The sequence below is a fragment of the Aspergillus fumigatus genome, chromosome 8 (assembly GCF_000002655.1).
Source record: "Aspergillus fumigatus Af293 chromosome 8, whole genome shotgun sequence".
Classification (NCBI taxonomy): domain Eukaryota; kingdom Fungi; phylum Ascomycota; class Eurotiomycetes; order Eurotiales; family Aspergillaceae; genus Aspergillus; species Aspergillus fumigatus.
The window spans coordinates 1,029,010-1,054,951 of record NC_007201.1 but is presented as its reverse complement, the minus strand read 5'-3'; the positions used below and the strand labels follow the sequence as shown (position 1 = coordinate 1,054,951).

Sequence of the window (25,942 nt, the reverse complement as noted above, 5' to 3'; positions counted from 1 at the left end):
AACCCAACTCCCTCAATATCCAGTCCATGCCAGAGATTCTATCCGAACATCAACTGCGACAAGAGAGAATATCCACATATCAGTCCGAAATATGAATCAAGGCCAAGAAACGGGAAGATGGTCCGTCTCCACACACCTTCCGAGTCTCTACGAAGCGAATCCACTCCGATGCCCAGAAGGCAGATCAGTCAAACTTGTCTGTTATCTAGTAGATAGGCCCGACGGCGGTGTACCCAAGGTGAGACCGAGTTGTCGATTGCAGCAGCAGAGGTTTGGCATGTTGCTCTAGTCGTGCACCGTACAGACGCGGTGGCTCTATCTGTAGGACGTAGTTGTACAGTGCCCACGGAGATCACTTGCTATGTCCATATAAAATGCTACATTTGTTCTGGTTGCGCATTGAAAACAATATACATCGGTGGATGAGTTAGGAGTGGGCGGCTTCATCACACTGATCATTGTCCAGTCTACGTCCTTATTCCATTCTTCAGTCATGACAAGGCATACAAGGCGTTCAAGAGCAATTGACAGTAAGCAAGGTCGTAAAACAGTATGCACCAGCAATACTAGGGGAATGGTCATCATTGATTTAGTTTTCAATTTGGACGAAATAATTTCCCCATGTTGAGACCAGGATTAGACAAAAAAAAAGTATGCTTGAATAACAGAAGTCTTATTCCATTGATCGTCATTCCATACTCCCGTTCCATGCATAGATACGTACTTCAAACAAGAATACAAGCAGATATACTGGCCTGATGTAAAGGCGAAGGCCGAATTGAACTAGCCCCAACACGGGACACAAACAAGACGCCTGATAGGATAGACAGAAGGCAAATGAAGCGCAAGTGACACTCGAATTCACATCATGCGGAAGACCAAGTCCGAGGCAAGTTCGGTTGTCGAATCCAAGAGCGCGCGGAAACCACGGCTGGAAGGTCGATTCGCCCTTCGTGGCTGTTTGTCCACTGGTGAAGGGAATGGCGAGCTTACTATACTTTCCATGGGACCGCAGTACTCTGCAAGCTCTCTCACCTTGCAGGCTGCGTAGTGTACGACAAGTTTGCGAAGCTCATTGTCACGAAGCTGAGTGGCCGAGGTTGGGGAAATTGGCTCCAAACGGGTCGTTTTGGTGTAGGTGAAGTGGAGAAGGTCAAGGACCATTCTGCCCTTGGTTGCAGTCCAAGCAGCTCGCTCTTCCTTCCTTTCGTCGTCTTTCGGACCAGGAAAATCCAGACGCAGCAGATCCGCGTGAAGCTTTCGGAGACACAACTGCGCCAGACCGGGAATCAAGTATCGTACAGCGAAAACGTACAGCTTGGCGTGGAAGAGAAGATACGGGAGATCTGACTTGGTTGTATCCGAGTGTGTCGCGGTTGGGGTGAGAGGCCTTGTCCCATAGGTCGAGGGATGATCAAAATAGTCCAAGTTCACGAACTCATCCCAGAGACCAACTCCAGTTGGGCGGCGCGAAAGATATAGCTGCTTGGCGAAAGAGGTGTCAATGAACGCTTTCATCTGGCTTCGGGGAGACGCAACCTCTTCCTTGACTCTGTCCTGCTTTTGACTGTCGGGATCAAGCTCCACTTTCTGATTGAGGGTATCCTTGACATTGGGAGGCACAGAGGTTGCTCGATCCCAACTCTCAGTATCCGATAGTGCGGCAGCATCAGGGGACTGGTCCGCTCCAGTGGGCTCAGGAACTTCCACAGCCTCCGCTACCTCGTCTACTTTAGTAGGTTCAATTACTGGGATCGGGTCATCCAGCATTGTCGTAGCCTCAACCGTGAGCGGGTTATCGATCTGGTCGTCAACATTTCCAGGAGGAGGGGTGGTTGGAGGAGTCAGGTTAGACATTGGTTCCTCTGCCGTCGCACCACCTTGCTGTTTCTTCTTGCCCTTCTTTGACTTTTTCGCTTTCTTGCCCTTCGAGGGCATGGCGTTCTCCTCGAGACCCCAGGAAGACCCCTCTTCGGCAGTGGAGGTCGCCAGAGGCTGCTCACTTGGCTCATCACAGTTTGATGCCAGATCCTGTGGCGGATCATCGGGTGCTGCAACATCCTCTCTCACATCGTCGGTGGCATCCTTCACGCCCTCGCCCTCGCCCTCCTTCAGCGGCTGCGCCGACTCCTCAGTTGCCTCGGCAGTCTTCGCGTCCCCACTATCTGGCACGTCCAGGTTCCTGTCCGAAAACTTGGCAGACGGGGGAGGAGATGGTGCTGGGGGAGGAACGGCCGAGGCGAAGGGATTGGGATTCGAGAACATCTGATTGAATGTCGGGTTGTTGCTGGACTCGACCCTGTCATCCTCGCGAGACCCCGGTGTAGGCACGCTGTAATCGCCCGTGTAGGCATACTCGCAAAAGGCCACAAAGGTCTCGGCATCCTCTTCCTCTAAAACCGCAATATGATGCTTGGACTCCCTGGTGAGGCCACTGTTCATGAGATGATCGAGCGGTTGGGAGACATGGCGGGCAAGCCCCGATTGTATTGTCAACTTGTCATGATTAGGCCCAACAAGGAACGTGAATGGTGGTGAATGGATGATGCTGTACCCAGGAGAGTGATTCGAAGAGTCAGTGGCAACGCTATCATGGTTGGCGTGAAGACTTGAATTGCTCGTGGCTTGGATATGTGGAATGAGTGAAAGCAAAGCTAAGACGCAGCACAAACAGGATGTTGAAAACAGAGATATCTCCTCCGAGTTTTGATCGAAGAAGATGCTGGACTCACCTACTCCAATCTGGTGACGACTCCATTGAGGATACTCTCCTGGAAACCTCCGCTTTTTCTTCCAACAAATGGACAATGCGATCTCACCAAGACAAATGTGCGAGTAAGAGCAGAGCAAACGTAATCTATTCACAGTTCCCCTCGCTCTGAATGAACAGCAATAAATACTAACAGCCCGAAACGGTCATCGTTGACTCTTCAAATCCAAAGCAGAGTCCACGCGAACTGAAGTTTCCGACCCTGCGCCCTCCTATCCTTGCCCTCTGCAGCCTCGTTTTTTCCCCTCTATCTAAACTAAAAAGAGAGGCTACAAGCGCGGAAACTGACCCAGATGGGTCAAGTTAGCCTGCTACGTGTGCATTCACGACGGGATTTAGGGTGGTTTGACCGCCAAGTTCTCTTCTCCAACGGTGCCAACAGCAACAACTTCCTCAGAAACCATTCCTTCTTATCATGCCAGACACCATGAACCACCCTGTCTTGGAGCCATACCTTGCCATTGATAACATTGACATGGCGAAATTCGCGGGGATAGCTCAGCATCCGCGACCCGTTTGGGACACTGTGCAGGTAGGCTAGCTGTTCGTCTCACTCATTCTCAAGCAGGAGCTATTAGTGCTCCTGGACAACGCAGCGGTACCATGGCAAACTGCTGATGGAGACTGTAACACGCGGAAGTCACGCGGGTAATAGGTGGTTGCAGGCTTGCAGCGCTTTCGACCTTTTGATACTTGGAGGGCGGTGGAAGTGACCCAGCAAGCTCGTCTGAGAGTGCTTTGAATGGCATTAGTCTGGTCGGTTAGCGTGGACTCCTGCATCACCCTTGTAACCGGGTTGCTAATGCCAATCTCCTCCAACGGGTTAGGTTGTTGCCCGACGAGCACTGTAACTGCTGTTCGTCCCAGCCTCTTGATGACCCAATTGCGGGTCGTTTCGTGGACAAAGTTAGTTTGATTTTTCCAAAGAATGATGAATTAGAGAAGCATATTATTCACGGTTATGGTACGGAGAACGGAGTAGTGTATGCTAGAAGTGCTGTGAGGTCCCCAAACTGGCTGGATGCGTTTCCCATCTGGCGGTGAAAACCCAAGCTGCAATGAGGACGGAGTGACTGGCAGAGTATGCCTTGCAATTGAGGGGCATGTCTCAGTCATGCTACCTATCTAATATAGCTAATTCTTCGTATGGAGTCTTAAGGTTCGGTTCTTATCAAAGCGACACAGGCATAATGAACTTCCAGAATCTGTAATCAATGGATCAGGCGGATCTCCGTCCTGCCTGGTTCCCACTCTCGCAAGCCTTCACCCACACTGTACCAGAATCGCAACCGCACACACTCCTGACGCGCAGCCTCGATATCCCCCCGTTCAAAGGCTTGCGCCAAGCTCTTCACACACGCCGCCACCCGCGCATCATTCTCCTTTTTCAGCGCAGCAATGGTTCCCTCAGCCTCCGGCCCTGCACCGACCTCCTCAATCCTCTCCTGAACCTCCATAACCTCCATCAGGGTCTCCGGGTCGAGCGCATGTTGAGTCGATCCGTCCTCCGCTGTCACATCGATGCCATGTATCTCGCGCAGGAGATACTGCGCCCGCTGCAGAGGGTCCGATAGCGTCCGGTACGCTTCGTTGATCCGCGCGGACAGCGCCTCCGCTCGTTGCTTCTCAGGTCCCGGCGGGAACTTGTCCGGATGTATCACATTCTGTAGTCGGAGGAACTCGCGTCTCAGATCGCTCAGAGGGATATCGAATGCCGAAGCCGGGGGTGGCCCTGCCGGTAAGGTCTCGCGGAAGATGGTATAGTGGTTGGTAAGGTCTGGGAGGTTGCTATCCTGATTGCTCGTCTCGGGGGCTGTTGTAGATGAGGTCGAGGCAAGTCGACGGGTAGGCAAAGTCAGACAGGGGCGCCGCGCAGGCTGAGCAGCCCAAGCTCTTGGTCTTAGCTGGCAGAAAATACAGGCGCCTGTTAGGAATAGCGAGTGTGTGGCCTCCGTCCGTGCCAGGGGAACTGTGGAGAGCAGCGATCGCTGTGCTAGCCGCTGCATTTGAAATGATGCTGCCATCTTTGCTTAGGATGTATGTCTTTTGGCGCAGTCGAGCGGTTGACTCAGAACTGGTAGAGCACCACTTCCTCCATCTGGTATTGTTCCGATGGCTTTCTCATCAGTCAGCACTAAACAATGAGAATAAACTAGCCAACCACGTGCCGCTTAGTCAAAAAGATTGATTGCCGGTTACGTCATTATACCAAAAATGCATTGTTCGGCTTCATAAGTCCGTAATCGATGCACCTTCTCTACCGAGTAGTATCCAATCCGATTCATACTTTCTGAGGAGGTACGTACAGTGGGAAGCTACCTAGAGGCCATTGACACCTAGTGTGGAACAACTAGATGTCCAAGTCCCGTAGAAAAACGGTACTACTCTATTCTTCGAGTGACCAGCGTCTCAGCGATGGAGAATTGGCTTCGTATTGTGAAACCAGGTCCGACACAGATCCTGGGCCTAGTAGTAAGGGTTTTTTGCAGGTATATGATTCTGCACGCGTGAAATATGACCACATTGTCAATAGTACCATTTAGTCTCCATAGATGCTATATTCACTCTATGCCCCAGAGCTTCACAGTCCGATCGTGCCCGCAACTGGCAATCCACTGCGCATCATCACTGATGTCTGTACTGAGCACATTGCCTGCATGGCCACTCAAGGACTTGACTAGAGACCAGTCATCCGCGCTGAAGATATTGACGTTCTTGTCGAACCCACTGCTGACAAAGAATGTGCCTGACTTCTTTGGTTGAATTGGGGTTGCTGGTGTTGACTGTTCGCTCGTTGTGAGTGTCGGGTTGCTGTCAACGTCCATTCGTCCATTGCTTTCAGTGGACGGCAGATAAGATGCAGCCGACTCAGTGCCCTTGTACCACCGTACATCCGACACGACACTTTTATGTGCGCCGATCCCACCAATATTGCGTACTTGGCGGAGGTCCCAACACTTGATCCAGCCATCCCCCGAACCTGACAAGACACGGTATCCATCTACACCCCAGTCGAGACCGTAGATTTCTCGGACATGTCCCTCAAGGATCATGACCGTGCGGCCCGTCCGTAGATCCCAGATTCGACCAATGCTGTCCAGACCGCCGCTAGCCAGCAGAGAACCATCATTGTTAAATGCCACCGTATAAACCTCTCGTGAATGACCCTCCTGAAGAAGGAGTTCGACTGTTGTCTCGACGTCCCACAAGCGCCATGTCGTGTCGAACGAAGCAGATGCGATGTACCGCCCTGAAGGATGGAATTCTGTCCGGCATACACGGCCACTGTGGCCTGACAGTGTCGCTAGTGGTGTATCTTTATCCAATGACCACAGCGCCACGTTGCCCTCGCCGCCCCCGGAGACAAGGTTGACACTCGACTCGGACACATTCGAGGAAGGAAGCGTTGCACCGGGGAACCACGCCAATCCACCGACACGATCCGTATGTCCATTGAGGTTTGACTTCTCCTCCAGATTCGGCACCGTGAGCAGCCGGATACCACCACCCCAATTGCCCGCAGCGATCGTCTTTCCGTCTGGCGCAAAGCGACAAATGCTCACAGGGCGGTCGCCCGCAATCTGCGACCCGTAAAGGTCAAACCCTTGCAACTTCTCTTTGATCGCTTTGCGGTGTTTGATATGTGTTCTCAATGGGATTGTAGATTCCTCTCGTAAGCGTTCTACTCGTGCTTTCGCTCGGGGTAGGGAATAGCGGGCAATTGCTTTTCGGGCGTTGAGTAGCTCCTGGGAACCCTCTGTGTAGAATTCTTCCTGTTGTTCTGCTTCCTCTTCTGCCGCTTCAGTTTCCTCTGTGGTACCTCGCATGGAGACATCACCTTCCGCAGCTGCTGCTTCCTGCCTCTCGGCCAGATCCGTCAGAAGCTCACGCAGTCTGTCTCTCCGGTCCACGGGACCTTCTCCGAAAAGAGTGATCGGTTCACCAAGCTCTCGCAGTCGTGCGCGCACACGGTTATCATCCGTCGGAACCGCCATGGCAGCTGCCCGTCGCTTGCGCTCGAATTGTGATAGAATGGCAGATGCTCGTTCCGCGGGTATGCCCGCTGCAGCAGAGGGAATATCATAGTCGCGGTCGACGGCTGCGATTGGCATGAAACAGTCAGCCAGATGACTTGGGTCGCGATCCAAATTCAGGTCGAGCGAAGCTATTACTTACGGACGTTTGCCAGGTCAATGCCCATTTCCGTATCCTAAAACCAAACATCATTGGACGTCAGTGGAAGGATTCCTGAAGAGAGCCTTTGACTTTATAATGTGAACAAAGGTAGATCAAACTGTGTAAGACATAATATGGATCGAGAAGACGAGGACCAGAGGGGAGAAAGCATCGTACCTCGGACTCCTCCACGTACGCCTGTCTTGAAGGGTGCATCATCTTGGGCACTAGAGCTTGAGACAAAACTCGAATCAGAAGGATGGCTTGGTTATTAGGTCGTCGCTTCGCCTGGCATATAATCGCCGGGAGCAGCAAAAGATTTTCCGATGAATATTTATCAGTCTGAGAAGGCTCCGGTTGCCTTGGTGGTGACACTGCAGTACTAGTGGAGGCCAGGAAGAAAACGCGGAGACGACGTTATCCAGGATATTTTCCATAGTCCGTACAAAGGCGGGTTGACTGATTTTGTCACCACGACAGGTCGTTTTTCCTGGAGAATCTTTCTACAAGACTCAGCTTCATTTGTGTAGCCTCATATCGCATCATTATTCTGCAAAGATCGTCTCCTACGCTGAACCATTGCATAGAGAATGCGCCACATCCTGGCCGCTACGTGTATGTAAATTTCTCCTGCACCAACCATCCAATTCTACTCTTCTCTTACAGGCTCCGGAACACGCATCATATATCGGTTGCTGTAAATAAAAGCTACGTCTTGCAGGTGTCCTTACCGAAGGCATTTCACCAAAAGGCCATCTTGGCGTCAAAATTTCTTATCTTTTCTCCATGAGGCGGTCGATGACGCCAGGCGGTCGGCGATCCCGTCTTATTGTTTCTATCAGTCATGGAAGGGAAATTTCAGCAAGAATGATTATCCACGATCTTCTCATAATCTCTGGCTGATCCAGTGATCAGCCCAGTGGCGTTTCTATCCAGCGAGAAGTCTCCAATTGCATGGACAAAGCGTAGAGGACTTCATTATTGCCCCGTCAGTTACCTCCTACCGTTTACTGCGATCAATCCGGATCAGAGCGGTTGATCCGTGAGGGTTGGCAGCTTGTTTGGTATCATCGCCAAGCGCTTTTCAACGTTCTTCAAATGGTCCAGCAGACAATATCGTTGTACAGAAGTATTCTGCTGGAGGGTCTTGGTATTCTGAGGGACAGGGCCCTCCGGTGACGATCCTGCTCTTTGCCGATGATCCTGCTGGCCTCCTCCCGTAGAGCCTGCAGTTTAGCCTGCAGTAGCCTACAACCTGTCGCAAGAGACAGATCGCTCTCTTTTGCAACATCTACCGCAACATGGTCTCGACACTTACCGGACTCTCTCTTCTCCCTTAGCAGCCAGCGATTATCTTCATCCTACCTCCCACGATTTTCGCGAAGGACTTTTCATGCAACGTCATTGTTCAGTCTCGATGCTCCACGCATCTCCTACCGTGTGGCCGCCTCGTCGTCTCCCAAGAATCGCCGTTTCCACCCGCCCACCAATTTCCACAATTTCCAGCCCGAGCTTCACGATGCTATCGGCGTGGTCACAGAAGAAATTGACGCCGCCACCAGACGCAAGAGGAGGCCAGATAGTGGGGAAGATGCCTTCTTTGTGAGCAGAGTTGGAAGTCAGGACTCCGGCGCCATCGCCTTCGCAGTCGCGGACGGAGTTGGAGGCTGGGTGGAGTCCAAGGTCGACCCAGCAAACTTCTCTCACGCTCTGTGCCTTTATATGGCGCTCGAGGCGCTATCTTGGGACTCGTCGACAGACAAATTGCGGGCCAAGAACCTGCTTCAGTCAGGATACGACCAGCTCGTGGCGGACAAGTCGATTCGGGCTGGTGGGAGTACCGCATCGGTCGGGGTGGGCTTGGAGGATGGTCAGGTCGAGTTGGCCAATCTAGGCGACTCGGGGTCGATGCTCCTCCGTCTTGCGGCTGTGCATCATTACTCGGTCCCACAGACTCACGGCTTCAACACACCATATCAGCTGAGCATCATCCCCCCGAGAATGCGCGCTCAGGCTTCCATATTCGGCGGCTCTTTCTTGGAGGACTCGCCGCGCGACGCGGTTGTCACAAACCTCCATATGCAGCACGGCGACGTGCTCATGCTAGCGACCGATGGCGTCTACGATAACCTGAACAATCAAGACATCCTGAAGCTCATCACAAGCCGGATGATTCTGACCGGGGCATGGACCGCCACCACCGATTTGGGAATCAAAGTATCGGATAATCTCGGAGCGCTGACGGGCCCTGACGGCCTCGCTTCTCTACTTCCCTGGCCATCTCCTCCTTCCAAGCCGTCGGCGGCCGACCCTTCCACATCAGGCAATGTTGCGCCATCCAGCAGAATTAATCAGCACCATACGCTCCAGTCTCTGCTTGCTTCCACAGTCGCCGGCGAAGCCAAACGGGCCAGCATGGATTCTCGACGGGACGGCCCATTCGCCAAAGAAGCCCAGCGCTATTATCCCGGCGATTGGTACCGAGGCGGAAAGGTGGACGACATCTGCGTTTTGATCATTGTGGCCGTTGAAGAGGGTCGAGGTCATGAATCTTGCTAGACGTCTTGAGTTAAATATGCGTTTTGGCGCTGTACTTATGTATAGAACGTACTGGGTCTACCAGAGAGGGAAAATGGGTGTTCCTTGTGCAGATAGTTCCAAAGGCGCTGTGTCATATGATGTTTTCTGGCCATACAGCATTAGGTATAATAGAATAGGATGGATACCATATTTTATCACGTTATCAATCTGGACACAATGGTTTACGCAGATTTCACATGAATAGCTTGTATTGTGCAAGGACTAAAATCTCAACCCAAGAAGCTCGCGAAACTAAATTAACATTCTGAGAGACGTAATCAAAGGAAAGAGACCCGAGAAACCCCGTTCACATCGAAAGGATTGCAGAGCACTCCAAGACACAGAGAAGCTGCGAGGCCTGCTTATTCTCTTCCTCATCTTGTTTGAATGCACTCGATGCCCTTTCACAGTTCTGTCACCTTGCCACACAGCATTGCTTTCAATCCATAGTATCCAGTCCCATTTGCAGACTTGCCAGTGTCATTGATCTGTGAAATATGAAAGATAGACATGCGATAGACAGAGACAATAATAAGAGACAAGACACCCTTCGTAAGAAAAGGGGTTCGAAGGCTTTTTGAGTATTCCAGTCTCCACTCATCGATCGGCGGCGGAAAAGGCACATAGGAGATATCAGTAGGAATTCCAGCCAGACGGAAAGTGAGCAAGAATGCCAAAACTTAAGTAACAGGCGCATTATTGTAAGCGTAAGAGGTACAAAGAGAGAAATCAGTGAAGGCATACGGACAACCATATGTGCCTATGTTCACGCTGCTGCTTCGACAGCTTTCTCTTCTGCCTTCTCTTCCGCCGGTTTCTCCTCGGTCGTCTTCTCCTCGGTCACATTGGCACCGGTGGCCTCTTCAATTTTGTGGGCTTCTTTTTCGGAAGCTTCCTTGGCTGATTCAGGAGCTTCTGCCTTCTCCAAAGCAGCGTCAGCGTCAACCATTGACTCATCCTGTGGTTCCGCTGAATCTTGCTTGGCTGCCTTGATCTCTTCTTCCTCTTTCTCTCCTTCGGTTTCAGTCTTTGCTGGTGTTTCAACGCTGTCCTCTTTATGAGCTCCGTTAGCCTTTGGTTCGGCCGGTGTTGTCGTGGTATCGGCATCGAGCACATTCTTCCACTTGGACAAGATGTTGATAGCACGGCGACGGAACTGAAACTCCTCATCTCGGGGAATAGAATTAAGCTTCACGATCATTTTGAGGACCTTGTTGATTTTGGTCGCACGGATGATCGAGACCTCGAGATCATCAGCAACCCTCTCAAGTCTCGTAAAGTAGTTAGACATGGTAGTCATCTCCTCCTCCTTGGGAGGCTGATCACGCGAAATGAAGCCCTTCTGAAGTCTATGGCGAACAAACAGAACTAATCGTTTAAGTTAGTCTGGGGTCATGACGGGTTTTCGGATAGGTCGACCCTACCTTCTTTCTGTTTTCTTTCCTTGGCTTCCCCCTGGTCGACTTGCTTTTCTGGCTCCTTCGGCGCCGCGCCAGTGTCCTCCTCGCCCTCGTCACTGACACCACCTTTGCCAGCCTTCTTGCTGCTCGCTGTCTGTTTAGACTTGCTTGCGCCAGTGGCCTTCTTCTCAGTCTCGCTTGTCGGAGTCTTGGGGGTTGTCAACTTCAACTTGGTGGCAGTCTTGGGTGTTTTAGCAGGCTAGAGCACAAGGAAAGGCATGTTAGTCCGACGACAGTGTAAAAGTGACAACGAGTATTGGAGAGTCATAATTTACCTTTTCGGCTTCGCCATCGGTTTCTGCGTCCTTCTTACGCTTCTTCGAGCTCTTCGGCTTCTTGGGCTCGCCCGCATCTTCCATGTCAATATCCTCCAAGTCGTCCACAATGTCCATGCTCTTCCGCTTGTTCTTCTTGGCTTCCCTTTCAGCCTTGGCCGCTTCCTTGGCGGCCTGTTGGGCCTCCTGCTCTTCCAACTCCTGCTGCAATGCGCGCTGATGATCAGCCAGCAGCTCCTTAAAGTATTGCAAGTCATGACCTTCCGCGGCTACGGCATAAGCAGCAAGAAGTTGTTTTGATTTGCCCTTCTCTGGTACGTCTCTGCACGAGGCGGGATCGAGCGGAGTCAGGTCTGTGTTGGGAATCCAAGCGCTGTGTTTCGCATTAGCCGCCCACTCCATGGATATAGACAAGCCCGACATGATACTTACAACTCGTTTGTTTCCAGGAACATCACAGGGAAAGTTCTCTCATGAGCTCTCTTTCCTCCGTCTGCATAGTCCTCTCTGTAGGTGCCATCGGCCCGCATAGCGGTCACCGGACGCGTGCTCAGTAGAGTTTGAGGAAGAATTTCTTCGTCACAGATGATAGACGGCCAGGGAGGGAAGCTCCGCAGTCGCGCGAGATAGTACTCGCCAGGTTTCGCGTGCAAATTTGTCATACGAGCTTGCGACTTCTTCCGGCTCAGCTTGGACTTATGTTCCGGGACACCGCTAGCGGATTTGCGCCTCGAGCCTCCAGACTTCTTGGAAGATGGAGGAGCTTCTTGAGCCTCGGACTCTGCCGGCGCCGCGGCGGTCGCTTCCGGTTCCTTCGCGTCAGCAGCCTCTGCAGGTGCCTTGGACTTTTCGGCCGAAGTATCAGTCGATTCCTTTTTCTCTTCAGAGACACTAGCCTCGCCTGATGGACAGTGAAGCCATAATTAGCGATTCAAGTCTCAGATGAAAAGCGAAACTGAGCGACACCCTGCCCCTTCCCAAAAAAAGAAAAAAAGAAAAACGGGGAAGAGTGCAGGTCACACAACAATGGTACTGAAAAATTCTTACCTGATGGCTTTTCCTGGGTGCCATTGACCTTCTCTGTCTCTTGCTCCTTGGACGTCTCCGGAGCTGATTCCACGGGCGCAGTTTTGGCCACAGCAGAAGGAGCGCGCTCGACAGGCGCCTCGCCAACTTCGGTCCTGGAGTCAGCAGGGGTGTCCTCGGCCATAGTGTGCGACAGAGCTCAATTAAATTCAGAGCAACAATGAACTGAAATGCGGTTGAAGGAAGCCGAGACTTTCAATGAAGGAGATGGTGGGAGGATGAAGGTGGTTTGAGCCGGGAGATGTGGTGGAGAAGGTCGCGACGCCGGGAGGCGGGAAGTTCGAACAACGCGTGCGCTTGGGGGAAAAGGGAGTCTGCCAATCCACAAATGACGCAACGGATGAGCTCAACACAACAACGGTCAAGGTCAAACGATCGAGTATTACAACAGCCTCCAGATAAATTCAGGTCTGCTGTTCGTCTTGTAGTATGTTAGAAAGTCGTATATTAGCCCCCAAGACGAATTCTGACCAGACAGGCCACCAGGTTGACAAGCCCGACCGGGAGATACGAAATCAGCGTGGTGCGAATCCTCCAGTGGTCGGATGATTCGGGGACCTTCTCAGATCAATAGACAGAGGTAGTTGATGGATGATCAAGGCGCAAGCAAGAAACGACGCGGCTTGGACAACACTTCTGACTGTTGATGATCGCCTAGCGTTTTATCTCCGAAACGCGGAGAAGCGTAGTAACTGATAGACCGCAGCAGAAGAACCACAAGAGCCTTCTGTCCAAACTGCGATGACTCTCTCTCTGCGCGTAGTCTCAATTGTCGCAAAGAAATGGGCAATAGCCGCAAATGCCTTAAGGAAGATAAAACGCTCCTCTCGTCGAAGTCAGCTGTGACTAGCTGAAGGCAAGACACGACGCGACCAAACGTATGATAGCGATTGTTTCAGTGCAGCTACGGTCGCCCGGACGGTCGATATTGTTAGCGAGGGCAACAACTGCGCAGAAGAACATGATGACTGACCTTGTTGACAATATAGACCCGGATTCGCTCAAGGTGCCAATACCCAAGTATACGGGGTTTGCGTGTGAAGCACGAAAACTTAAAGAGTACAGGGACGCTTGATTATTCACAGACCAAATACACTTCTATGATTCAAAGATCTCCTAAGTTCGCGAGTAGCAACAAGGAAGTCAGTGAAGGGTAGTGCTGGGAGGAAGGAATATCGACGATGGGGCACCTGGAGAGAGGCGGGTCGATGGAAAACGACGGCACCCCGCGAATCTTCACGCTGTTTCAAGTAACACTGGAAATGGAATCAATCTCAGTTACTCCGTAGTTTCTGATCTCTTCAGGCTCCCGAATTATGGCTCTACAGGCTTGCATAGAGATAATAAGGTTTAATAGCCTATTCATTTGGTCTTGTCATTTGCCTTGCTTGAACGCTGGCTCAACATCCAGAATTATGAATGAGCTGCATAGCTCGCTGGTAGCCATTTATAGGTATACAATATCCAGCGATGCAATATCATGCTGTTAGTTTTTCCGGGATTCCGTTACCTTCCACTGGCATACAAGCAGTGTTTCAGCTACTGTGCTGGATGGTTCGTATCGAGAACTGACGATCATGATATTATCAGTATGAGATGCCGCTGTGCTGGGGCAGGAGCAAGGTATTCATAGGATGAGAAGTCCTAGTTTGTCTTCTATATGTACACATTTCAAGTGATTTAATGATATCGTGGAGAATGGTATAGTCGTTATTAGTCCTTTCCCAAGTGTCTTAAGTCGCGTTGTGAACATAGGTGAAAGGGCAGGTCGTGGAACAATAAACCAAAACGAGGCCTGTACAATCCCACAGCAATGATAGATGAAGAATAGAGAAGGATATCTTAATGTTCGGTTCCAAGTGGAGGTCCGCCATGACGCGCCAGAGAGCAGATCATCAGTAAAGAGCAGGAAAATCTGGTACTTCGTCATCGTCCCAGTAGTCGACATTGTCCATCGCTGTGGGCTCTGGTTTATGGATGCGAACTAGCCAGAGGAAATAGTCCTCTAACGGCAGAAGATTCAGTAAGATGCTATTAAACCGCCATCCTAGGACACAGACGACTGTCCCTGCAACAGCGTCGAGAATGAAGTGGTTGGCCGTGGCGATGATTGCGACCAATATAACAAATGGATAAAGAAATCCGACCAACAAGCAGGCTAAACGGGACCATGACGGGAGCCGAAAGCCCAGCGCGCGACCCAACAAGCGCGAGCGAACAGCAGGCCGGCGTCGATGTGACGGCAATGGGATAGTCATGATTGTAAGCCCAATCATTAGGGAATATCCGAAGTGCAACGAGGGCATGGCAGCTGACGACAATACTCCAGTTAGCACCCGAAGACAAGAACTTGAAAGCACAGTGCGGAATTACTAATGCTTACCATACTGATTACAGAATCGATTCTCAGTCCAGACGCTACCAGCACCATTGACGCCATGCACAGTATCGACAAAGCCGTAGCTACGTCCTAGCTCTCCGTCGGGGCCTTTCACATTCTCGTCACTGAGGAGGCGAGGAGGCATACAAGGCCAGAGAGTGAAGACCACGAAAGCAAGGAGATTGCAAACAGCGAGGGTACGGCGCCGGGCTTGATAAAGCAACGGGCCAGCAGTGGATCCTTTCGCAGCACCCAAGGGCTTTCCAATCTGCGATTCATCAACTCGGTTTCGCGTAGTGGTGTAGTAGTAGAGCCCAACGAGGAAGGCAATAGTGCCTGGAATGTGTATGAAGGAGTACACCCAGTTGATCACGGACATCAGCTGACTGTGACGAAGGAAAACCCGTTGTATTGAGACCTCCCAGAAGATACGCAAGCTTTTCTCTATTTGGATGATCTGAAGAGCATGTTTCCTTGCTACATCAACGGTCCCTTCTTGCAGGGTGACCGCGGTGAATGCACGGCCCAGTTGGTATGTCTAGAGTTTGACGTGTAAGCATATTGTATTTCTTTTCATCCTTTCTCAAGCAGAAACGAGACCTGTTAGCAATATAAGGACATACCCAGTAAACTAAGGCCCAATACCAGCACTCAACCAGAAACGGGAACTTCCGGAGCAAGCGACTGAGAAGACGGTCTTGAAAGACAGCAGTATCTGGTGATTTGACCTCAAAAGTGTATGAGAGGATCCGGATCTGGCGTTTGCGCCATCGAGCGTCGTTGAGTTGTACCAGTGTCGGTGACGGGGTGCGCGAATTCAACAGAGCATCCTTTGCCGTTGGCGACGATAACCCAGACTCCAGTGAGTCTGGAGAATTAGCACGTGTAGACGTGCTGGATCTACGAACTCTGCGCACAGCCGAGAAAGTTGCGGTAGACCGATTTATCCAAGTCCCTCCGAAGAGCAGGACGATTACAACCAGGGGCTCTAGGATAGCCCCAGCTCCCATGGTGACGAGGAGCCTTCGAGACGAGAGAGGAAATAGCCAAGGAAAAAGAATGAGGGAACTCACGGAAGGGAAGAAGGATGTCGATACCAAGAAATGGAGTCACTAAAGATACAGAGTATGTACTGAGTAGGTAGGTAGGTAGGTCACACGCAGAAGAGTCCAGGCACTGGGACACTAAATGCCACGAATTATAGGAAATTTAAGGCTACTGTAGGACGGAGCTTTGCGCTGGAAACTTGGAAACTTGGAAAGGAACAACAACATCGCTCACATAGGAAGAGCTAGACGGGTAGAAGCGCACGCGAGCAATAGCTAGGCACATAGGCCAAGCAAGCGTGTTGAATACCCGGTTCCCCTGGGGTTAACAAAGAAGACTAGTGAAACAAATGAGTGAATAAGTACTCCATAGTGAGACCTGAGAAACAGAGATAACTGGTCTCATCTTCTAGATTCTGACTTGGGAGGGGGGGATTTCCAAGCATCATAATTCAATGGATGGACTTGAAAGCATGACAAAACAACAACCTTCGTATTGGTAGCTCGGTCAATCAAGTTGAGGAAGGCCCGGATGAGCCGACCATACCATTTGCCCCTCTTAGTTATTCACACGCGGGCACCTTCCGTAAGCTCCATGTTCTTTCAGCCCAAGGCAGAAGATCGTAGATCATTTTTAATTCTACTAAGGTGCATGCATGGTACAGAGTGTAATACAGAATATATCATAGCAATCCAGAGTAATTGAGAGTACTTATTTTTAATATACCAGTTTTTCTTCCTCTCTGAGCCTTTAGGCCTTTTTAGGAGCCATTGTGCACAGGAGAGCTACCCTAGGAAGTATGGGAGATCCCGTGCACCAAGCAAGGAGTGGCAATGTACATCCGGAAAACCAAGTATAGGGACCCATGCATTATCAGGGGAGCATTCCAGGGAACATTCATAACATTTGTGCACTAAGGGCCTTCTCAGTATGCAATGATGACTTCGTATCTACCTCCGTAGTGTATACCAGGTCAACTAGGAGCTCCATGCTGTCTAGATTATCAGTCATTATAATCTACTCCTTTGTGCTTTGCCATCATATATATCTACTGCCCTATCCACTTTAAAAATTCAATGTTTGTCACAATGTCAGTTGTTGTTCACTGTCAAACACGAAAAATGCCAAGAGAGGATGGGAGGGCCAAGCGAGAATCGCGGAAAGCCCAAGAACAGCCCTATCAGAATCTGGGCATCGGAGTCCGGAAACCTTACACATAGAGTCATGGTCCCATCATGTTGTGGGTTCTGTAGAAATTTTGAAGATTCTCGAAAATGAGTACCTCTCTAATACAGTGAATTTTGCGCTTCGCCTGAAAAACCTTTCTTTCCATCTGTGGCCCTTACTACCAATCAGCTGTGGTAATCCGTACGGTCAAACAAGTTCTATTCCTACCTACCTCGCTTTGTCTGCGTAGATACGGCACTTGTGCCACGTCACATGAACCTGGGTTACAATGGGTAGCTACCTTATTAGTGATACAGTACTCCATAAACTTGGCCTGTGCGGCGAGGCTTCAACCAATGATGGGGTGTACATGATAATTATCCCTTCAGCTGGTTCATTATTAATGGAATACTATTACTATAGGTAGAGATTTATGCACAACCACATGACTGAAGGTCAACCATGATCATCACCATGTGTATTCCAAGCCTGCCATCCAGGAGAGGAAACTTCAGTAAAGGTCGTATGTGCGAGAAGAGTTTTGATATGCCTCTCTATCAGGATCAGTGACACCCCGCCTCTAAAATAAGAGAGACCTGATCAAGAGACGGTATCAGCGCTTGAACTCGTCATACCGATATTTCGTCACTACAAAAATTACTTACTGACGGCACCGGAAAGCGAACTTCACCGAGCCGGCGCATCAGGTATCCGACTTCCGAAAATACGTACCTTGGCTGGATGGAGCCTGTGGTTTTTGAATCATGAGTCTGTAGTTGAAAGGCACCCCTGTTGAAACCATGATTACCTGGAAGATGGCACATCTACAGATAACCAGAAGACCAACACCGTGGGCTGCAGGGCTTCGATTTGTACATGAGGTTTCTAAGCTACATAATATGTAGTCAAACTGATATTGAACCTTTCTAATTCGACAGCCAATGTTGCTCTGATTTAGCTCAGTCCGGTTAGAATGTCAGGCTTGTGAGTTCAGCTCAGTTATGCTAGAGATCTGAAACTTACTAGCGGGTCCTTCTGCCTTCTTTTTTCTTCCTCTTGAATGTTATCCCCTTTTTGGGTATCGCATACACGTATACAACTCCCATTCAGGAGAATAAAGGACGAGTAGTAGTAAAGGTGATAACTGACATACAACATTATATCTGTGTTGCGTCATACTGAAGATAATTCGGAGAGTTCCAAGCGGGGTTGGTATCAATTTATATCTCGAACCATGGAGTATCAATGGAAGAGGGACTGAAGTGTTCCCCTCTCAGATGGCACAGGTCCTTCGAAATGTAGCATATGTGGGAAAACGATAGTCTTCTACTTTTCAATGCCTACGCAGATAAGAATGTAAAATGTCATGGGTACTTCTTTGAATGGGTACCGATGTCGACCATTCAATTCCATGCTAGCTTCAGCATATCAGATTAGATAACTCACATAACCCCAGGCTCATCTTGCTTCATACGGCAAGGGACAGTAGAGGATGCACGCTATTATGGCAAAGAAGCCAAGAATATGGGACCTCAATCGTGCGTTGATCGGTCCATAGGGAGACGAGCATGGGACCCCTTAGTCAAATACATCTATTGGACACTCCTATTTCACTGATAATTGGAATCTCACACTTAGCATGGATGTCGTAACCTCTAGACAAGGTCCTCAGGGAATAAATAACGTCACAGCCCTCATGACTGTTCGCCATCCTGACCTCATGATGTTATGCGAGGTGACTGAGAAGGACCTACTATTCATTGTTTAGATATTCCGCGTCAGAGTTACATCTGCTTGACGTCAAACAATAACGGGAACTGCATTTATGGCCATATTACCCTTGATTATCGCAGCTAGATCTCGATTTATACGCCATGCGAGTGCCGAAACCAAAGGAAGATTCGAGCTGCCCAATCATAAGGTAAAATCTCAGCATAATCGCATCAATTTGTACGCACAAAATTGGAGATGATGCTGGCATCCACCTCTCGCGTCGGTACGATCCCGAAATATATTGCCGGGCCTGTCCCTCGACAGAGATTCAGACTCGTCAAAACTGGGTTATCAAGACAATTTGCGACATCATATCAGGCGCAAAAGCAACTGACATTGCTCCAAGACAAACACCATGGATTTGGATTTGCACGATCAAACCCTAGGCCTCCTAAGCCTAGAGGCAAAGGAGTCACAGAAATCAGAGGTCCATACTATACGGTATGCGCTTTCCGGAAGGAAGACAAGCCGGAGTGAGCATAGTGCAGAGCAAGAATTGCAGAGCTGATACATGCGGTGCCAATCCAGGTGATGGGAAAGCGATACTTAGCCGACGTTTTAGAAACGTAAGCATCGGAAGAGCCGCAAAGGGATTCCCAAGGATAGGTATTGACGCTCCTCTCAGAATGGGCACCCATGTAGACGGTCTAAAATTTGCAGGAGGTACGTATCACTGAAATGTACCCACCTGTTTAGCTCGGCTGATTGAGATCCAGGCTCTTTCTCTCTCTTCCAGGAGAAGCCCTTGAGAGAACTGATAGACCTCGCCCACGACTACGGTGTTTATGTTTCAACCGTAGGTTCTGCCCAATCGCAGAAACTAGGAATTAGCACCTAACCGGGGTCCACTGATCACAGGGGGGATGGGCCGAGCATCTTCTCACACATCCCGACGCCAATACTGTCTTTGATAAGTATCTCAAGAAATGCAAGGATCTCGGGTTAGTTTACGCTCGTCAAGACTCTGTATCTCGTACCATTTGCCAGGTTTGAGGCTAACACATTGAAAGATTCGATGTCATTGAACTGTCGTCTGGCTTCTTATCGTTCCCAGAAGATGACTGGCTCGGCCTGGTTGACAAAGTCCACGCATACAAGTTGAAGGCAAAACCAGAGCTCGGCATTCAGTTTGGTGCTGGAGGTGATACACCTGCTTCTGGCCTTGAGGCTATTGGGACTTCTGATCCTGGGAAGCTCGTTAACATGGGGCGTAAATTCTTGGACGTGGGTGTCGAACGGTTAATGATCGAATCTGAGGGTATAACAGAAAACGTGCAGTCATGGCGGACTGACGTTGTGTCCACAATAATGAAGGAATTGCCGTCCGAGCGGGTCATGTTCGAGGCCGCAGATCCCAAGGTATTCAACTGGTATATAAGGGAGTTCGGCATCGATGTGAACTTGTTCGTCGACCATAGTCAAATTGTTCAACTGTCGTGCCTGCGACAGGGCATTTGGGGCACAGCTGACACTTGGGGCAAAGTGGTATCATTTCGGTCAGAATAAAAGGGCGGGGATCGTATGGAATATCAATAATAATTAATAAACTACGCCCATGGATATTTTTCGTCTTCGCACGAAGCTTCTGAAAATATGACGAGAGACCCTGGAGGATCGTGTTCCATATGGCAGCTAGCGTCTGTATTGCTGTAGTTCTTCGATGAAGGTCCAAGAATGTGCGATAGAACGACATACAAGCGAAATGAGTGTGTTTTTCAAACCTACATTAGAGTCCGGATCCTTTCATTCATCCCGATTGAAAGGTCCTGCAAAGATGTCCCGAAGCACTTGATGATAAAGCTCTCTAGCTGCTTTGTGATTTTCACTTTTAAGGGAAAGGCTCGTGCAAGGGACAGTTAAGTAAGCAACTATCTCCGCAACGCCAATCCCCGGGGATCGGATCGTCATATACAACTGCCGCTTCATTTTTTTTTTCTTTCCCACGCTAGCATTCTGACTGTTGCACTAATTATGGGTTTGCCCACCGAAAAATGATTCTCTGAGCACTCGATAGCCAGTTTGGGTCCTGGCACTCTTTCAGCTTTGCAATCCAACTTCTCAACGTGACTGACCCCGCGTCTTGGCACCGACCGACCTTCCGTGCATCCATGAGTATCCCGTGGCCCGATCACTTGCGCAAAGACGCTACAGTTTTAGGCCATGCCGAGGGCTAGTACAGCTCCTGGCGCGCGGCTCCGATGCAGGAGAGCTTGCGACAGCTGTAAACGGAGAAAGCAGAAATGTAACGGAGAACAGCCGTGTACGATCTGCATACAGCGTCGCAAGGAAGCGGAATGCAACTTCTCAGACAAACCGGCCCGTTTACTAAAGGCTAATGCTCCTAAGGAGACTATGCTTCTTAGTGAGCACATGGTGCCGACTCCGCAGAGGCAAACGGCCATGGATCGCCTACTGAACGCCCTCGAGGATCATAGCGCAGACTTGGAGCAACAGACAACGGATGACAAGGACGGGACGGCGCCTGTGCCTAAGGTCGCTAGGCTGCTTCGTGATGGGCAAGGAAAATTCATGTATATTGGCGACTCTGCGAGCTTGTCGTTTCTGCAAAGTGTACGTCGTATCGTCTCTTTGTCAATAGGGCGGTGTGAGTTTACAGAGGATACGTCACGGCACTCCATGCTTGAGGCATTTCAGGGTAGTTCTGCTACCCAAACAGGACCATTATCTGCGCCACCGAGTAATGACGAGGCGCAACGACTCGCTCGACAATATGTCCTTGCTACCAGTCCTCTACTAGATCTATTCGATCTCGAGGAGTTCTATCAGCGGCTCGCCAACTGGGTCGGGAATCCGACTGTCGATGAAGATACTGTCAGCTCAATCTTCTATCTTGTTCTCGCCATCGGAGTTCAGGTTTCGGAGGTTAATCAGGATCTCGCCGAACAGTACTTCGTCAGCGGCCGCCAGCTCGCATTCTCTGCTTTCACCGAAACCCCCAGCATATACACGATCCAATCTTACGTCTTGATCTCAATGTATATGCTTGGTGCGTGTCGTCGCAATGGTGCGTTCATGAACCTGGGAATCGCTTTACGGGCCGCATATGCCGTTGGCATTCATCGAAGGGATGCGAATGCTCTTTTCTGCACTCGGGAGCGTCGGGCCCGGGAGCGGGTTTGGAAAAGCTTACGGATGATAGATCTGTTCCTGAGCGCTTCCTTAGGACGTCCCCCGGCGACCTCGGATTTTGATCATGATGTACGCGATCCGGCGACACTTGCAGGGGAGCAACAGCTACCCCGACCTGAAGCGCAGTTATCCCAATGCGTGGTTGCATTATGCCGTATCTTTGACCGCATCCTAACTGAAGTCTACATGAAGCAAGTTGTCTCGATCAATGTTGCGGAAACGATCTCAAATCAGCACCGCGCTTGGGTCCGGTACCTGCCAACCTTTCTCAGTGGCCAGACGGAGCGGTTGAGCTCAAAGAATCTTGAGAGTATGCTGGCTGCGGCTCACGTATTCGGCGCATATTACTGGTCAATCATCCTGTTAACTCGACCTTTTTTTATATTTCGTGTGTCTCAATACGTCAAGAGTAAAAGTGATCCGGGTATCAGCTCCAACGATCCGAGAGCCAGCGCCTCTCGCATCGCTCTCTTCTCTGACGCTTGTGTTTACTCTGCTTTACGCTGTCTCAATATTGTGGACGATCTGTCTCGATTCGAAGCTCTGCCTCGGAGACTACCTTTTCTAATTAATTCAGTTTTCAACTCGGCCGTCGTGCTGGGAGCCGCGTTCTTTGCTGAGTATGACAATCTTCTCCCACTTGAGGAAGGTATGGACAAGTCCGAAAAGTTTCTGGGGCTATTTGTGCCACATGATCCGCACGCCTGTCGATTTTACCAGATCATCAAATACCTGCGAGGTGCGGTGGCCGAATATGTTCGTCGTCGAAACCGTCAGTGGATGGAACGCCGCAGCAAACAGGTCGACCAGCTGTTTGGCCAAGTTGGGCTTAGAAGCGAACCATCAGCGTCCAGCGACGACGTGGTTATAAGCCGCAATGGCGAGCCGTTAGCTCCTTCTCCCTCATCTCCCGAAAAGCTCGCTACAGGCTCGCTTTCAGCTCAAGGTGCCCAACCCACAGCCTCCACAGGTGAATCAGAGAATGACATTTGGAACACCCTTTGTGGTACTCAAGGAGCGACTGCACTGCCGTACGATAGTACTATATCCACACTGACAACAACGGGGATACCCATTGGTTGTTCACCGGGAGGAACCCTCACGACCGCTCAACCGGGAATGGAAACAGATGCTGGAGGGCAGACGCCCTTGTCCGATGTACTATTTTCGGAGAACGGTCTCCTCTACATGGCAGAAGATCTTTCCGTTTTTGGCCTCTGGGGGGACACTTGTTGATACGCTGCCCTTGGCCAGTTAATGCGGAAGGCATCCAGCCCCCGTCCGTCGGAGTTAACTGCTATATGTTTTCCTGCCACGCCGATGCCTGGTCCATTTCTCATGACTCTGTATGATACGAACATAGTTTGCGCATCCTTCACTTACCTCTTTGTCCACGTGTTTCTTTCTCTTATTTTGCCATGTCTGGGAGAATATCGATCTACTCTGAGAAATACCCTGGTTGCTTTTTGGCGTCTGAATGGAGTTTAGTCGGCTATGTCTTCAATCATCATCTAAGTATTCTTTACATAAGCATCTCTACGCTTTCGAGTCCATTTATTGGATACTGTCAGATGGTACTGGATCGTACGATTGTAAGATGTAGCAAGTATTTGGAGAACGATATCATTTCAAGATGGTCAAATGATTTTTTTCGCCCTAATGGAAATCAGATATTGATTCCATTGTGTTCGTTCCTTTAAATTGGTGCCCATCCTTGAATCGGCTTGTAAATTATCATCAGTGGATGATGACCTAAGAGTCCTTATCCACGTGTCGATAAGCCAGAATGCGGATCTCCGCCGATGATAGCAGATCAATGATGTTGTTTACAGCTGTCATATTCTGAAGCTACAACTTCTAATGACATACCTCTGCATTCTGAGATCTGAATTCTATATGCTGCTGTAATCATGAGAACGAACTGCTGCCCTTCACTTCATTGACCCGGGCACCCCACACTGAAGCTAGTAACCTTACGAGCGGCCCCCCAGGAACTTTTAGCAGTGAGGGAACTCCTTGTCTGTCATCACGATCCATTGGTATCCAATTACTGCTGTCGGTCTAAAACACGAAGACATGATTCGACGTATACGGACTCTTACCCCATTGCTGGTGCTGGCTTGTGCTGGTTCCGGCGCATGGGCCAGCAAGAAGGCGTTCAACATACAAGATGATCTACTTGCATATCCTCAAGTATGTCACACGTGTTTCGCTTTTTTTTTTTTTTGTTTCTGCATAAAATGAACGGTCAATTGTGCTAATGGTTTCTGCTTGTAGTTTCAAGTCTTCTTCCCTGATGAATACATTCTTGATGCGCGAGCAAGGGAGTTATTACAGAATCAACAAGAGAGCTCTTCGGCTTCCGCTGATAAGACATTCTCCGAAGGCAATGATGCGCAAGTATATCTGGGAAGCCGAAAAGATCAATCTGAAGACGTCAATAAAGAGACGATAGAAGGATCTGGGTTCACATACGAGGAGATGCTCCTTGAGGGACAGAGATATCTCTGTTCCATTCCGCAAGTCGACAACGGAAACAGGGACCAGACGAACGGAGCGGAAAGCACCAGTAAAGAGGATGAACAGCGAGAAATTGCACGCGCGACGGACCGTGGCCTGGAACTTCTGCGCGAGATGGAAGGCAAATGCATGTACTACATATCCGGATGGTGGTCATACTCATTCTGCTACAAGAAGCAAATCAAGCAGTTTCATGCACTACCGTCCGGTCCAGGCGTGCCCAACTACCCGCCGATAGAAGACTCTACGACCCATTCTTTCGTGCTGGGCAGGTTTCCCAACAGCGGCGACGACGAGGATTTGGAGGGGGATGCGGAGCACAAAAAGACAACTACAGATGTCGCCGAGCTCCAGACTAAAGGCGGGTCGCGGTACTTAGTGCAGCGGCTGGGGGGCGGAACCAAGTGCGACTTGACAGGCAAAGACCGGAAGATCGAAGTGCAGTTCCACTGCCATCCGCAATCTACAGATCGGATCGGTTGGATCAAGGAACTTACTACTTGCTCATATCTCATGGTGATCTACACTCCGCGCTTGTGCAATGATGTCGCATTTCTGCCGCCTCAGCAGGACGAGGCTCACGCGATCGAATGCCGCGAGATTCTCTCCGAGGAAGAGGTTTCCGACTGGGAAGCAAACCGGGAATATCATTTGGCTCAGCAGCTCGTCGAATCAGCGATTACACCCGAGTTTCCTGTTGTCGGGGATATCGAGGTCGGGGCGCACAAGTGGGTGGGATCGGAAGGCAAGCAGATCGAGAAGGGTCGAGTGGCATCCATTGGAGAAGAGAAGATCGAGGTAGTTGCCAAGCGCCAAAATGGAGAGATCACAAGGTTGTCCAAGGAGGAGTTGAAGAAATACGGTCTTGATCCTGAGAAGATTGAGACGCTGAAAAGCCGCCTCGAGGAGCTTGCCAAGGGTAAGGACTGGACACTGGAGATTGTCGAGTCTAACGGCGAGCGTGGCTTAGTCGGAACTGTCGACTCCAACGACGATGAGAAAGAGGATCACGCCGCACAGGGCTCTATATCGCAGCCGGCACAGGGAACTACAGCTGACAAGGGGGAATCCAATGCAGAGACAGGAGAGGAAAAGAAGAAGGCAGACGAGAAGATAGACCATTACGAGCCAGAAAAATCAGGGCCGACCACTGATGATGCCGACGACGGCAGCGAGGAAATCTTCTTCAAGGATGAGCTCTAGCGGGGTTGATCGATATAAAATTCTGTCTTGAACTTGTACATTCCATTAGTATTATCAAACCTCAGCTACAATTTGAGATACCGTTTCCCATCACGTTCCGAAATATTTTGCTAGATTCAGTTGAGGATTAGGGGTCTGCGTAAAATTGGAGCGGCAACTAGCTAGAGACACTCCGATAGTTGTAGAGAAAGTTAAGAGACGACGTAGGGTCCTCCCTATCCCCAAAGAAATATGGAGTAAGTACGAGAAGATTCATGCGTTTTGACCTAGTGATCGCTTGTGGTTGACGCCAGGAACGGCTGCCCAAAGCCCCAGCGGGAAAGCGTCTAGCACAGTAGACTAGTACACTCGAGAT

At 50.1% G+C, this 25,942-nt stretch overlaps 9 protein-coding genes across 9 annotated transcripts; 4 read left to right on the top strand and 5 right to left on the bottom strand.

Annotated features, from left to right (window-relative positions):
• Positions 1-554: 554 nt before the first annotated feature.
• AFUA_8G04620 (uncharacterized protein) lies at positions 555-3,356 on the bottom strand. Its single transcript, XM_742175.2, has 2 exons — positions 2,733-3,356; positions 555-2,548 (listed from the first exon to the last, which is right to left on the bottom strand). The coding sequence occupies exons 1-2, from the start codon at positions 2,756-2,758 to the stop codon at positions 862-864; spliced, it is 1,713 nt and encodes a 570-aa protein (XP_747268.2). The 5' UTR covers positions 2,759-3,356; the 3' UTR covers positions 555-861.
• Positions 3,357-3,981: 625 nt separating this feature from the next.
• AFUA_8G04610 (J-type chaperone JAC1) lies at positions 3,982-4,794 on the bottom strand (the record flags this gene model as incomplete). Its single annotated transcript, XM_742174.1, has 1 exon — positions 3,982-4,794. The coding sequence occupies one exon, from the start codon at positions 4,792-4,794 to the stop codon at positions 3,982-3,984; it is 813 nt and encodes a 270-aa protein (XP_747267.1).
• A 537-nt stretch (positions 4,795-5,331) lies between these two features.
• Positions 5,332-7,162, bottom strand: AFUA_8G04590 (putative pre-mRNA splicing factor; the record flags this gene model as incomplete). Its single annotated transcript, XM_742173.2, has 3 exons — positions 5,332-6,869; positions 6,947-6,980; positions 7,124-7,162. The coding sequence occupies 3 exons, from the start codon at positions 7,160-7,162 to the stop codon at positions 5,332-5,334; spliced, it is 1,611 nt and encodes a 536-aa protein (XP_747266.2).
• A 151-nt stretch (positions 7,163-7,313) lies between these two features.
• On the top strand, positions 7,314-9,724 carry ppmA (type 2C protein phosphatase PTC7). Its single transcript, XM_742172.2, has one exon. The coding sequence runs from the start codon at positions 8,144-8,146 to the stop codon at positions 9,503-9,505; it is 1,362 nt and encodes a 453-aa protein (XP_747265.1). The 5' UTR covers positions 7,314-8,143; the 3' UTR covers positions 9,506-9,724.
• Positions 9,725-10,292: 568 nt separating this feature from the next.
• On the bottom strand, positions 10,293-13,577 carry AFUA_8G04570 (uncharacterized protein; the record flags this gene model as incomplete). The annotated part of the gene is made up of 5 exons (XM_077805308.1): positions 12,309-13,577; positions 11,694-12,162; positions 11,262-11,634; positions 10,951-11,185; positions 10,293-10,894 (listed from the first exon to the last, which is right to left on the bottom strand). Exons 1-5 carry the CDS (start codon positions 12,469-12,471, stop codon positions 10,293-10,295), a joined length of 1,842 nt encoding a protein of 613 aa, XP_077661436.1. The 5' UTR covers positions 12,472-13,577.
• Positions 13,578-13,842: 265 nt separating this feature from the next.
• AFUA_8G04560 (phosphatase PAP2 family protein) lies at positions 13,843-16,256 on the bottom strand. The gene is made up of 3 exons (XM_742170.2): positions 15,351-16,256; positions 14,731-15,265; positions 13,843-14,658 (listed from the first exon to the last, which is right to left on the bottom strand). Exons 1-3 carry the CDS (start codon positions 15,735-15,737, stop codon positions 14,243-14,245), a joined length of 1,338 nt encoding a protein of 445 aa, XP_747263.1. The 5' UTR covers positions 15,738-16,256; the 3' UTR covers positions 13,843-14,242.
• Positions 16,257-18,504: 2,248 nt separating this feature from the next.
• AFUA_8G04550 (phosphosulfolactate synthase) lies at positions 18,505-20,580 on the top strand. The gene is made up of 6 exons (XM_742169.2): positions 18,505-19,155; positions 19,243-19,280; positions 19,340-19,377; positions 19,431-19,510; positions 19,573-19,655; positions 19,725-20,580. Exons 1-6 carry the CDS (start codon positions 18,910-18,912, stop codon positions 20,218-20,220), a joined length of 981 nt encoding a protein of 326 aa, XP_747262.2. The 5' UTR covers positions 18,505-18,909; the 3' UTR covers positions 20,221-20,580.
• Positions 20,581-20,874: 294 nt separating this feature from the next.
• AFUA_8G04540 (putative C6 transcription factor) lies at positions 20,875-23,670 on the top strand (the record flags this gene model as incomplete). Its single annotated transcript, XM_742168.1, is given in 4 exon segments — positions 20,875-23,022; positions 23,119-23,210; positions 23,228-23,550; positions 23,606-23,670. The coding sequence occupies 4 exon segments, from the start codon at positions 20,875-20,877 to the stop codon at positions 23,668-23,670; spliced, it is 2,628 nt and encodes an 875-aa protein (XP_747261.1).
• A 270-nt stretch (positions 23,671-23,940) lies between these two features.
• On the top strand, positions 23,941-25,587 carry yos9 (PRKCSH domain-containing protein; the record flags this gene model as incomplete). The annotated part of the gene is made up of 2 exons (XM_742167.1): positions 23,941-24,057; positions 24,142-25,587. 2 exons carry the CDS (start codon positions 23,941-23,943, stop codon positions 25,585-25,587), a joined length of 1,563 nt encoding a protein of 520 aa, XP_747260.1.
• Positions 25,588-25,942: the final 355 nt, after the last annotated feature.